At 46.2% G+C, this 13114-nt stretch overlaps 2 protein-coding genes across 2 annotated transcripts; both read right to left on the reverse strand.

Annotated features, from left to right (window-relative positions):
* Positions 1–4755: 4755 nt before the first annotated feature.
* Positions 4756–9151, reverse strand: LOC107318160 (nuclear cap-binding protein subunit 2). The gene is given in 5 exon segments (XM_015871655.2): positions 4756–6542; positions 6687–6825; positions 7821–8002; positions 8086–8195; positions 8198–9151. Coding segments are annotated over 5 exon segments (705 nt in total). The 5' UTR covers positions 8400–9151; the 3' UTR covers positions 4756–6470.
* A 366-nt stretch (positions 9152–9517) lies between these two features.
* Positions 9518–13070, reverse strand: PIGZ (phosphatidylinositol glycan anchor biosynthesis class Z). Its single transcript, XM_015871654.2, has 2 exons — positions 12836–13070; positions 9518–12629 (listed from the first exon to the last, which is right to left on the reverse strand). The coding sequence occupies exons 1-2, from the start codon at positions 13050–13052 to the stop codon at positions 11065–11067; spliced, it is 1782 nt and encodes a 593-aa protein (XP_015727140.1). The 5' UTR covers positions 13053–13070; the 3' UTR covers positions 9518–11064.
* Between the last annotated feature and the right edge of the window lie 44 nt (positions 13071–13114).

Below are 13114 nucleotides of genomic sequence, written 5' to 3' on the forward strand. Positions count from 1 at the left end.
TTCAGCACTGCCTTCAAAAAGCAGACAAAATCATTTGCACAACGGATTTTCAAAGATATCATTATCGTTACTCTGAGCCAACTCCTCAGTTTTGAAATTGTTTTCAGAGAAACACAAGAAATAGAGGAGAAGAGATAAATACACGCTGCATGAGTCACGGAGCTGAATTTTGACTTCTTTCAATCATCCTAAAGAAAAATTTCCAGTGTTCTCCAATCTGAACCTTTTCTTGCTTTCTAAAACCAAACTGATCCGTACAGGAGCAGGGAATATTCTACCAGTGCAAAAACAGAAACAGAATCCTCACAAAAAACCTTTGGGTTCAGTTTTTCTTTCTGCATTTCAGGATGAATCTTTGCGTTGAATGCTGCAAAACCACACTGCAATTGTGCAGCATTTAAAATACTTTGAGCTGTACTTTTGTTTAAGTAAAAAAGTCCTGAAAGAACACAGATGAAGCCTTCAGCCCTCATGTGCCACTTACGGAAGGCCGAGGGAATGAGAAATTCTTCAGGAAAGGAGGGTTTTGTTGACAGATCCTGTGACCCCATGAAACTCATCCCTGCCTTCCCTGCCTGATGCAGGTCAGCTAAGGATCAAGATGAAGAGCTTTCCCTTTTTGTTTAACATTGCTCCTTTAATTAGATAACTAGAAAAGGACCATTCTGATTTCTTGGTTAATAAATGCATCAAACACTTGCCATCTTTCTCATATTAAGCTATTGTTCAGCACAATACATTCAAACAGTCGATTAACTTCAGTGCTCCAAATTTTAGAAGAGATTAAGAATTGATGAAGTGTTTTGAAGACAATGCACTGCCCACATGTCAGCTCTCACAGCAGCATTATCAGACAGAACAGGCCACGGGCAGAGGGAACATCCAACCAGCACAGATCACCCAGTCCAGCTACCAACACATCCCCACTAACCCATGTCCCTAAGCACTGTATTTACCCTCTCCTTGAACACCTCCAGGGATGGTGACCCCACCACCTCCTTGGGCAGTCAACCCCAACCTCGCCACAACCTCCTTCCAGCTACTTCTTAATGATTCAGACTCAAGTGCCTCAAACACTGTGCTACAAGTTAAGCCTATGCTCTCAGTTCAGCCTGCTCTGAGTGCTGCTTTGCTGACACACAGCCTCAATGTGCTTTGAACCATCCCCAGGCCAGACGTGGGCTGTGCAGAGAAGCAGGTTGTCTCTGTGCTCCCCACTGCACTCCCACAGCTGTGCTACAGCTGCAAGAATGGGTTTTTACAACAGGAAACTGCCAAATGTCACTTTGGAGAGTGGGGTTGGGTCTCTGGGAAATATGGAAACATATTTTGAGACAGGGAAATATCTCAAAATATATAAAACATTTCCTTCAAAGGTTGTTGAACAAAGCACCCCAGCTTCTCAGCACACATGGAAATGTTTCATTTCTGCATTTAACAGGAGGCCTAAAATGCTTTACTCTGGAGTTCCTCAAGGAAAGCATGAATCACGTTGCTTTAATATAAAATCAACTCCCAATTTCCTGGCTTCATGGGGAAAAAATATATATATATATTCCTGTCTCTCTTCAGCACACTGATAACATACGCTGTAAGAACTGGCGTCAATACTGCAATGAAGGAAAAGGGAGAAAAGCTTGGGAGTAATGGCTGTTATCCCATAGAACCCTGAATCTTTCCCAAGATTACCCTGAAATCACATGAAGAGGAATCTTTACACTTGTGAATATTTATGTTGGCAAAGCAGCACCATCTCCCTGCCCACCTCCATCTGTTAAAACTCTGAAAAGAAACCAGCTTCTCACAGAGAACAAACTGTAAGACAAAATCTAGCAGCATTTCCTCTAGAGAAACACAACAATTACGGTGCCTTTTGGCTTCGTTACAGCTACCTGGTACGTTCTTGTACCAGGATAATAAAATAGCGACGCACAGATATAGTAACCATTCCCTCTCTTGATATCTTCAGGTGTAAAGGTATTTTGTGCAAAGCCCTGAAATGAAACACATTGAGCACCCAGACAGCGTCACAGGTAGCAAGGCTTTACTGGAGAGGGTGGTACATAAAGAACAAATGCCTTACGGTCGAGACCTGCTGTCATCCCCAAGATCAAGGGATCAAGATTTTTAAAGTAAGCCCCATATCCTCTGTGTGCTTTGTGTTTACCTGATAGAAAAAGGATAAAGCTCATTAAGCCACATTTAGTGCTTTTACATTATGCAAGTAGATCTCACTGAAAAAAATGGGAGAGAATACTGAGCTCCTGACAGGTCTGTATACAAATCATTTCACCAAAAAGCCCAGGGTATATGTATGAGACCAAGGCAGCTTACACAGTCTCCACCCAGTTTCCCTCTGTCAAGGGTAGGCAGCAGCAAACATCTCCTTGCAGCTATGCAGACTGGAACATTGCAAGGCTGCTGCTCAGATTTTTAACCAAGATAATGTGGACATTTCTAAGAGAAGATTCAGCTGGGAATTTAAAACCAAAAGCGAGAAAAGATTAGGACATTCTGGGATTTAAGAGGCAAAAGCCATTCCCAGTTCCTGGAAACACATTCCTTCTCTTTCCAAAGCAGACATACCAGAGGATGAAAAATAAACCAAGCCAAAACCACCCTTTGGCAGGATGCAAAATCTTGGTTACAACATACAGAAAGAACACCTCCACCTTATGGTGCTCAGCATTATGCTACACCCCAGCACTGTCAGCACACACTCACTGCTGTCACTTCAAGGTGTGTTTGGAGGCAGTTCAGCCACCAGACCTTTGTTTCAATGCAATAATAACACAGAAAAGCATTTCTTCAAGAAAAGGAGCAGCATAGCAAAGCGATAGGTCTCCAGAGCACATTGCTCCATAGGCACTGCTCAGCCTTGCTGAGTGCCAAGGATGCAGTGTGTGAGTCCTGCAGCCAGACACAGCTTCTCATGACATCTTGTGGCAGCACGACTGGTTCTCATCAGCAGCAATGGAACAGACTGCAGAACAGTGATATTTCAGACACCAAATACCCAACGAAAAGGCACCGATTTATAATTACAGTGAACAGACAAGAGTTCAATTCAGAAAAATTAGCCATTCCAAAAGCATAGCAGTACAAAGTACAAAGGAACAGGATTGTTATTTCAAACTAATAGAAGTCAGAAGGCTGACACAAGTTCAGCTTGATGCAATTCAAACTACCTACCTGTGACCTACAGATCTGAAGACATCTTTATATCTAACACGTTCTTATCTACTTAAGCTGCAGTCTTATACCTGATGACACCCTCGGGGCAGTGCAGAAAGGTGATGCTCCCAGCTGTTCCCTGAGTAACACTTAACTCACACTTTCCCCTCCAAAGGTATTTCAATTTCTTACTGGAATTGAATTAAGGTGGCTTTTTGGCTTTATTTATTTTTTTGGGGGGGAGTTCATTCTTACAACACACATGCACAAAAAAAGCAAAGCTGTGTGCCTGTACCATGCACTTCATGCTGCACCGAGCTGCTGCCAGCAGCTTGCTTTGCTAGTTTAGAAAGCAGGCAAACCGCTTTGCAGTCAGGAGAGGGAGCCAGCTGGCACTTCCCAAATGCTCCTGGGAACACCACAGCTTTGTGGAAGGGAAAGGTTTGCATCATATCTAAATATGCCATTTAGTGAGTGCTGCAAATGAGGGTTTGGATACTCGTGTCTACATGTTCTCTGCTGTAGAGAACACTGACAGATGCTCAGTCTTTCATTAGAAGCTGAAATAAAACTGGAGAGCTCTAGTCACTGAGGTAAAGCACACCTCTGTCTCTGGAAGTAGGCTGGGAAGCAGAGCAGGGCCAGATCATCACCATAAAATATGGAACCAATACACGAGAACACACTTCTCCTGCTTTCAGAATGTGGCTTCTCAAGGAGGTCAGCAAACTCTTCCTCCCGTAACCATCTTCAGCTGGCCAGGACACAACAGAACCTTGCACTCTTTGTGGCACAGGCATTGGGTTAAGTTATGCAGCCTTACTATATAGATCTCTTACTTTCACATATTCTCCTTTCCTAGTTCATTTGGCCAGAAATTATAGTGGAACATAGGAAATCTGCCCAACCCTTATCCCATAATGTGCTACTGTCTGGAATGTTAAGCAAGACCTGCTCAAGAACTTTCCACACCAAGTTTAGAGTAAATAACATAGGCAGGTGATAAGGGAAAACTCCGTGTTCCTCTCAAATTGTGTCTTGTAAACTGGACCATCATGGCTTACGTTCATAAGTACACAGTACACAGGAAACTTTTCCACAACTGGAACTGCGCTACGATCCCTTCATTAAACCAGTTACACACTCAGCATCATTTTACTAGACAGCACCTAACAACCGAAGAACGCTGCTCTGATCTGAACAGATCCATTGATTAAAACAATTTGTCTTATGGTATCACATGCAAAGGTATTCTTCTATAGTTCCTCGTGGCTTCTCATTTGAGGCTGTACAATTCATGACGTTATCGTTACAATATGGATAAGTATTTTTTGAGAGCCTTACCTCATATCTCTGTCACCATTTCAAACACTTACCATTAAACACAGCACCAAACAGAACCAGTCTTTGCTGATTTGCAACCCAGGAAATGGCACTCTGGGCTGCAAGCACACACTGCTGCTTCATGGTCAGTTTTTCATCTACCAGGAGCCCCAAGTCCTTCTCAGCAGAGCTACTGAATGTAGATAATCTCTATTGTTATTTATTTATTTATTAAACAGAATCAATGGGGGAAAAGAATTCATTTTAGTGTTGCAGCTTTATTTGAAAGTGACCTCAAGTTTTGATAGTACAGAGTCTTATACAAAACTGGCACCGTGAAAAATAAACTTCACAGTTTCCTACAGTGGATTCCAGGCTGCGAGATCATCATCAAATGGTTTTTGCACACAGAAAAAGATAACTTGTTCAAAGTCTTGTTTTCAGATCAGCACCAAGTGACCCTGAAAATCCAGCTTTATTCTATGTGACAGTAAAAAAGAAAAACAAGAAAGAAAAAAAAAGAAAAAAAAGGCCCCCCTCAACCTCACTTAACAGGAAAGGCATCTTACTGCAGTGCTGCACTTCTAACATACGCTAACAGTTGTGACTAACTCTACTCTAGAAACACATCAAGATTTCCAATACTCCATTCCATGAATAAAGGTTAAATTTTACATAGTTAAGATTTAAGAGCTTTGGGAAGTCAAGGTATTTGGACAAAACTTTTATCAATTGCAGTTTCTGAAGAACTCAGAAGTGCATCCAAAAGGAAAAACAACCAACCATCAGCCTTTACCAATTTCTTCTAAACCCTGCTATTTCAGCAGGTCAATTCCACACTGATTTTTTTCCCCTGATGCAGTATTACAACAATATCCCATCACATTAACATAAAAGAAATCCAAGAGTCCCACAATCCTTTTACCAGTCTCACCACATGCTCCGTACAAAGTGAAGCCTCTCCAAAGCTAATTTCTTTAAAGTTATTTTTAACTTTATTTGCCATTAGGTTTCTCAAACAGGAAGTCTATTTTGAGAACAAACTTTCTCATCATCCAGATAGTTCCTCACACATCCCATTTTGACTAGAGCAAGGAAGGAGCAGGAAAGGGATTAACTGCAATGCTTGGCTCCACGCTACCCTTGCAGACATAGGGAAGATATTGCTCCTCAAATATTAAGAGTTACCAGACAGGAGTAAAACAGTACTATTCCAACCAGGAAAATAACCACTACTGTGATTCCTGCACTCCACATCTCACAAAGCAAAGATAGTTCTGAGCCATACAATGTCATGCAACAGCAGTATGCTTTGAAGAACACTGCAAGGGTCTGATTTCTCCTATCTGCTAAGTTTGCTTCTCATTTTACGATTTCTGGGCTCAGTTTGGCTTGCTTTATTGTGCCTTTCATAAGTGCGTGCTAACTCCAAAAGGAAAGGCATCGGTGTAAAAGGCTGTTAATTCACCAACCCCAAAGTTCACAACTTTAAGACTACTCTGGAAATTGGAATTTCATTTCCCTTTTGGGCTCTTTGACTTTTCCTTCAGTCTCTGAGCCATACACAAATCTGGCTTTAAGATCTCACTCTGCTCCATGATACTGTGAACTCTGTAAACAAAATCCAGCAACACAATGATCAAGTTTTTGCCATGGAATAAAAAGAAGCACCATTCTGCTGAACCTTTGATTCTTTCAGTGGATTTGCAGCAGCATTCTGAGACCAAAGTCCCATGCATACTATTGCTTAAAACCTTGCTCCCAGGTCCTGTGTATTAGTGTACTTGGCAATGTTTTGGATCCTGGTATTAAAAAAGAAGATATAGAATATACTATGTGACTACAGGAACACTGATAGCAGCTCCTGTATGTTTCTATTTACATAAACTTGTGTGCAAAAGACCTCCTCTGTGCCTCATGACATCTACAATTGGCATGAAGTTATCCTGTGAGGCCGACGAGTCATTCACTATTCACTGGCATTGAACAGTTTTACCATAGCCGCCTCTTCCAGCATCATAGTCTTGTCGATACTCATCTCTGACCTTAGAAAGGAGAAAAAAACAAAGAAACAAAAGTCTGGTAAATATATACAGAAAAATATTTTCTCAAGAGCTACTACACCATCAGACTATACAGACAAACTGACTCTGCAATATACAAGTGGGCACACAAGCAGACAAACCTACCTGGCCCCCTGACCTGCCCCGGCCGTATTGCCGGCCCTCCTTAAATCCTGCATCCCAGTCCGTCCTTATGATCCTGTCATCAAGCCTGGTCCCATTGATGTACCGCATTGCGTTCTCAGCATCTCCTCTTGCATAATACCTCAGAAATTAGTTAAGAAAAACAGAATCACAGAATCACAGAATTATCAAGGTTGGAAAAGACCTAGAAGATCATCCAGTCCAACCGTTACCAATACTTCCCAGCTAAATCATATTCATCAACACAACATCCAGACATTCCTTGAACACTCCCATGGTTGATGACTCCACCACCTCCCTGGGCAGTGCATTCCAATGCCTGACTACCCTTTCTGAGAAGTAATACTTCCTAATGTTCAGCCTGAATCACCCCTGGCGCAGCTTAAAACCATTCCCTCCAGTTCTATCATCAAAACCATGCACAGATCTGCAGGGCCTGGGGACACACAGCTCAGAGAGAACACAGAGCAATGGTAGGACAACACCTGGTGGGGCAGAGGCAATGCAGGGCAGGGAAGTGAGATAGCAACAAAACCTGTGTGTATGGCAGTATGACAGTAAGGCATTATGGCAATAAGGCAGTATGGCAGTATGGCAATAAGGCAGCATGGCAGTATTGTATTATGGTAGTATGGCATTATGGTATTATGGCATTATGGCAGTATGGTATTATGGTATTATGGCAGTAAGGCAGTATGGCAGTATGGTATTATGGCATTATGGCAATATGGCAGTAAGGCAGTATGGCAGTATGGCAGTATGGTATTATGGCAATATGGCAGTAAGGCAGTATGGCAGTATGGTATTATGGCAGTATGGCAATATGGCAGTAAGGCAGTATGGCAGTATGGTATTATGGCAGTANTATGGCAGTAAGGCAGTATGGCAGTATGGTATTATGGCAGTAAGGCAGTATGGCAGTATGGTATTATGGCAGTATGGCAATATGGCAGTAAGGCAGTATGGCAGAATGGCAGTATGGTATTATGGCAATATGGCAGTAAGGCAGTATGGCAGTATGGTATTATGGTAATATGGTATTATGGACGCAGCCCATTCTTACTCTAGCCCTAAGATAATGCCTTTAGTGCCCAGGCCCGGCTGGCAGAAGGATACTCGACGAAGCAGAAGCCGCAGGCTGTTTTCTTCACCTTGTCCAGCCCCATGATGATCTTCTTGATGTCTCCGCTCTTACCGAAGAGCTCCTGGATCTGCTCCTCGGTGGTGTAGAAGGACAGGTTGCCCACGTACAACGTGCAGCTCTTCCTCAGCAGCCGCTCCTGGTCATAGCGCGTGCCCTAAACGCGATCACAGCGTTACCCGGCACCGTACGGACCCGAACCGATACCGGGACCGGTACCGTGATCCCCGCGGCCCTTACCCTGAAGTGCTGGTCTCGGTACTGGCTGAGGTCCACATAGGAGTCGCTCCGCAGGATGCTCAACGTGCCGCCCGAGCACATGCTGCCCCGCACCGCCCCAATGCACGGATACGGCGCTGCTGTCGCGAGAACCGCTCCCTTCCGCTCGGCGGCGGAAGGAATAGGGCGGCTCTCGCGACAAGGCGGTGCTGGCCGTGCCTCAGGATGGTGCTGCGCCGGGTGCTGCTGGCGCTGCTCAACAACCCGCAGCTCATCGAGAAACTCTCCGAGTCGCGGCCCATCCGAGCGGCCGCCCGCATCACCGCCAGCGCCATCACACGGGGACAGCTGGGAGCACGGCGGGCGGCGAGAGACCTGCGGCCTGGGCTGAGCCGACTGCGGGATTCATTCCTGGGAAGGACCGAGTCACCCGGGAGGGGACCGGGAGCGGGACGGGGAACGGGACGGAGCGGCCGGCAATGAGCGGAGGGACCGGGAGGAGGCGGCACTGCGGGGAGAGCCCGGCCGGAACCAGGGACACGGCGGGGACGGGAGGAGCGGAACGGAACGGATGGAGGCGGCCTGCAGCGCTGAGATGGGGCCGTGACAGCGTCACTTGGCAGCGGACAGAGCGAGCATCCAGAATACTGTGAAGATCGGCACTTATGTGCGTGATGTGAAACCTAAAATAAAGCCGTTTCTCACCGGACGGCCTGTAACGATTCCTACCTGTACAACAGCGTAATCGACGTGGTCTGCGTTTGTACGGGAGCTTTGGTACAAACAGAGCTCTACCGGTGTTGATATGCATCCCCCATCCTAACAGGCTGGGCTGCTTTGCTTTCAGTGCTGTATGAACAGCCACATGGCTTATAAATGGCTTTGTCACAGAACTACGGGTGCTGCTGACTGTGTGCTGAGGGAACTCGGGGGGGAGGTTGCCATAGTGGGTGTCACTGCATGTGAAAGACCCTTCCTAACTGGGAGACAATCATAGAACGGCCTGGGTTGAAAAGGGCCACAACGATCATCCTGTTTCAACCCCCTGCTATGTGCAGGGTCACCAACCAGCAGAGCAGCTGCCCAGAGCCACATCCAGCCTGGCCTTGAATGCATCAAGGCATGGAGCAGCCGCAGCCTGCTTGGGCAAGATACTTGGCTTCCAACACTGCTGGTAACATTAAACTTTCTGCCAACACAGATTTGCAAAGAAAGTAAACCCAAATCTATGGTATACACTGTAAAAGTCCTTATGGTGAGACTCAAGCTGTGCATTTTCAGTCTGAATCAGTATTTGTAGTTGGGGTTTATCTGCCTGACTCTGCCCCAGGTGAGCTGTGACTGGTACCAATAAACCATGCTGTGGAACCGGTGCTTTGTCACAGGCAGGACGAGTTTCAAGGTCTACCCAACTTATACAGAGATCATAAGTTCAACAGTTACCATAACTTCATAAGTTTCAAAATATTATCAGACTTTATAGCTGTTTAAGAATAGCTGAAAATAGTAACATGGAATACAAATGCTGGCACAATGCTGTTGTCCCAACTTAAAAGAACAAAAAGGAAATTAACATATACATTAGCGCAGTGTTGTGGTGCTTTGTTAATTCCTCCTGCTGCTGCATGAGTACATGGCACAGCCACCCTGCTGCTCCCCCACCAAAAAGCACACACCGTCAGCATGCAGGACTCAGCAGGGAGGGATGGAGGGTTCATGGTGAGCACATGGAGGACTTACAATGCAAAACTGGCAAATAAGGTCTTAATCAAGGCTGTGCGGATGGAGAACTGCAAAAAGCTTCACTGCCACTGCAAGCAGAAAGAATTAATTCATTTCACAGGGACAGGCCTGACAAATAGACCAAATTAGTATCTTGCTCCATGTCAGGATGGTTTTGAATTCAGAAGTTCGTGAACATAAAAACCTGGATGTTTAGTTGTGCTGTACTACTAAGCACGTGTGTTTGCTGAAGCTGAGGGTTATATGCGTCCTGCTTTAAAATGAGACTGTGCTCTATGAGAGTGCCAGGATGTGATCATTCCAACTAAGCTGAATCAATGGGGAGCTGTTACAGAAAGGGGAGGGGTGCCCAAAAGATGCAGCTTCCCCCTTTAACCTCACACACTCACCTGTGGCAGACCTGGTGCTTCTTTAACCCCATGGTCAGCTCAGGGATCCCCTTGGTTGGGAGGGACGGGGATCAAACCCCTGCAAGGTGTCAGTTCTGTCTGTGCAGCTCCTTGAAGCAGCACATCGCAGTGCCCAAAGTCACAGCTGCAAAACACCACAGGAACACAGGAAGGGAGCTGCCCTTTTTGGAGTAGATAAGTAGTAGTCAGACTTAATTCCATCAGGCAGCACCCTCAGGTTGCTGTGCATATTATGTATGCAGGGCATCCGTGGGATTTACTGCATCAAGAAACACTAAACAGGCAAAATAATACTTCAGTTTTAGGATTTAGCACAAATGCTTGTGCTGAAGCATCTTCCTTGTTCTAAATCTGATTCTGTTACATCAATACAAAGAATACTGTAACACTGGTGTCCGTATGGTGACTGATACAGTGACAGAGAGGAGGGGCTGAAATTGCAAGAGCATAAAGGTTCATAGAATCATTAAGGTAAAACCACATTGAAGCAGATGAAGTTCCACTCCAGTAACTTCTCTCCAGCAGATGAGTTAAATGCCTGTTTTCAGTAGCACAGCCCACAAATCTGAGATAAGAACTTCTAATGCATATCTCATATGAAGAGGATGAAGCTCAAATTGGTTTCTGGTCTCTGGGTTCATCCTTTCTCATCAGGAAAATGAGGCAAACTTCTCAGAAACACCACAGGGACTGAATGATTCTGATCTTGGTATTGATGGCTATACTGAGCATGAAGGGAGAATGGAGGAGCTCACAACAGCCTGTGCTGAGTGCAGGACCTTGAAGGGGAAGGTCTGACAGCACATCTGGGCAGAGTCAAAGGGAAAACATCAAATATTCTAAAGATCTAAAGGCTCTGCTGAGCTGTGCCTATCTGAAGGATGTACAGTCCTAACTGACTTCTCCAGTTCTCACTGAATAGGAAGGATAGTTGTGGTGGATCTTCCATTGATAAGTGTGGAAATATCAAAGTCTCATTCTTGAGCAGGACACTGCATTTGGAAATAGCGGCTCTGACTGTACCGGGGATTATAACCCAAAAGTGACAGTCACTGCAGGTGCGATTGTTTGTGTGCTGCCCTATCACCTGGCAGAGGGTGTCCTCTTTGGACCCAGCCATATCAATCACTTCTACATACGTGTCTTTCTTTTCGATATTTAGCAGGGACCTTGGAGGCATGTAGGTATGAGCAAAGAGCAGAGTATAGTGCCTGGGGTGGTCTGAGGACTGCAAAGAATGCACAACATGCTCCAAGTGAAACAAACACGGTATCAGCCCCGCCTGGTGCAGGCATCCAAACAGGAAAGCCCCGAGAACATTAAAAATGATAATGATTGTTTTCCACTTCACAGCTCTATTGTGTGATGCGCCGAACAGGACTAATGGTAAGATGAGAGGGATGAGAAAGCGAGGCTCTTGGTGGCTGAACAGGGAGAGAAGTGCCAAAGGAACAAAATAAAACAGCAGCAGCATCGACTGGCCCTCGGAGTGCACCGATAACCTGGGTGACCCTCTATTACTACACCATCCCACCCGCATTAACCGGCGGATGTATTTCTTTAGCATCTGAAAAGCAGCATTAATGGCCAGAAGATGTAAGATCCCAAAGAGCATGACTCCGTTCACTATAAAATGCGTCACTCGGGGGTGACTTCCATGCTGCGCAAGGTTACGAGAGTCGAGATTGTAGCAGAGAAAGTTGAAAGGGGTCAGCACAGCTCTGTGATTTAACTGAGCTATAACATCCAACAGGCTGCTGTTTGTGGAGCTGAAAAGGCCGTCCAAGCCCACGGAGGTAAAATACACGGTGTCGGCTGCTATGAAAACAACAGCGGTAAAACATGCGCAGGTGATCAGTTTTAAGAAGGGGTTTATGAGAGTTTTAATGCTCCTTTGGGAGCCAGTGTTTAAACCCGCCCAGTAGAGCAGGGGCATGAGAGCAAACGCCAGGAAGGTCGGCCTGTTGAAAAAGCCCGCAGCCACCACCACACCTATCAGAGAGCTGCATTTCGGCTTCGTGCAGCTGCTGCCTGGTGTTCTGGAGCAAACTAACACCAGCAGAAAAGCAAAGAGAAATCCTTCGAGTGTGTTGGTGAACGGCCTCGTGTAAAACACCAGAGTGACGTAGGATCCTGCAAGGAGGAGCAGCGCTGCCCACGGATCCGCTCCCCAGAGAGGAGCCAATCGGTGCACGCTGTAGTCAAGTACGAAAGAAAAGACAGTGAGGAGAAGGCGAGGAGCCACGAGAAGGCTGTAGCTGCTGACACAAGGCGAGCACACATCCAGCCGCTGCAAAGCCTTCAGCACCCAGTAGGCAAATCCAGAGGTCAGCAAAGGGAAAACAGCTGTTCTGCAGGGAGAGCTGGAAAGGAATTCCCAGGGATAATAGACCTGTAGGTTTAAAATGTCTCCTACAAAGGAAGAAAGAAAGAAAGGAAGGAAGAAAAAAGCAAACGCGGCTGTTTTATTCACTAATTCATCATCGGGGTCGGTGTAAGAGGCGCTGTGTCTATGAGCAGCCTCCAGCACAACAACCCTCCGTTCTTTGCGCATCGTGCACCGGTCCCTCCCGCCCCGCTCTACCCCGGGGCTCCCCCCGCCCCTCCCGCCCCGTTACCTGCCATGACCTCGGGCGATTGGAAGAACTCATCGGGGTGCAGGTACCCGACCTGCGGCAGCACGCACCACCCCGCCCGCAGCGCCAACAGCAGCGCCCACAGCCGCCGCGCCGCCATGTCGGATGCACCTCCAGCCGCCAGGGGGCGCTCGGTGCCGGCCGGGGGAGCCGCAGAGGGAGCCGAGTGCGCAGGCACGGAATGACTCGAGTTGTGCATCCCAGCGCTGCGCTTTATTGCTCAGCTTATATTTAATTACAGTGAGGTCAGGATAAAAGCAG

Source organism: Coturnix japonica, chromosome 9 (assembly GCF_001577835.2).
Source record: "Coturnix japonica isolate 7356 chromosome 9, Coturnix japonica 2.1, whole genome shotgun sequence".
Lineage (NCBI taxonomy): Eukaryota > Metazoa > Chordata > Aves > Galliformes > Phasianidae > Coturnix > Coturnix japonica.

What these genes read in the sequence shown, in the direction of transcription:
- PIGZ (XM_015871654.2), bottom strand. Translation starts at nt 13,052, where the DNA reads ATGCACAACTCGAGTCATTCCGTGCCTGCGCACTCGGCTCCCTCTGCG. An exon ending in ATCGCCCGAGGTCATGGCAG is followed by an intron (nt 12,630 to 12,835) that starts GTAACGGGGCGG and finishes CTTCCTTTGTAG; the next exon opens with GAGACATTTTAAACCTACAG.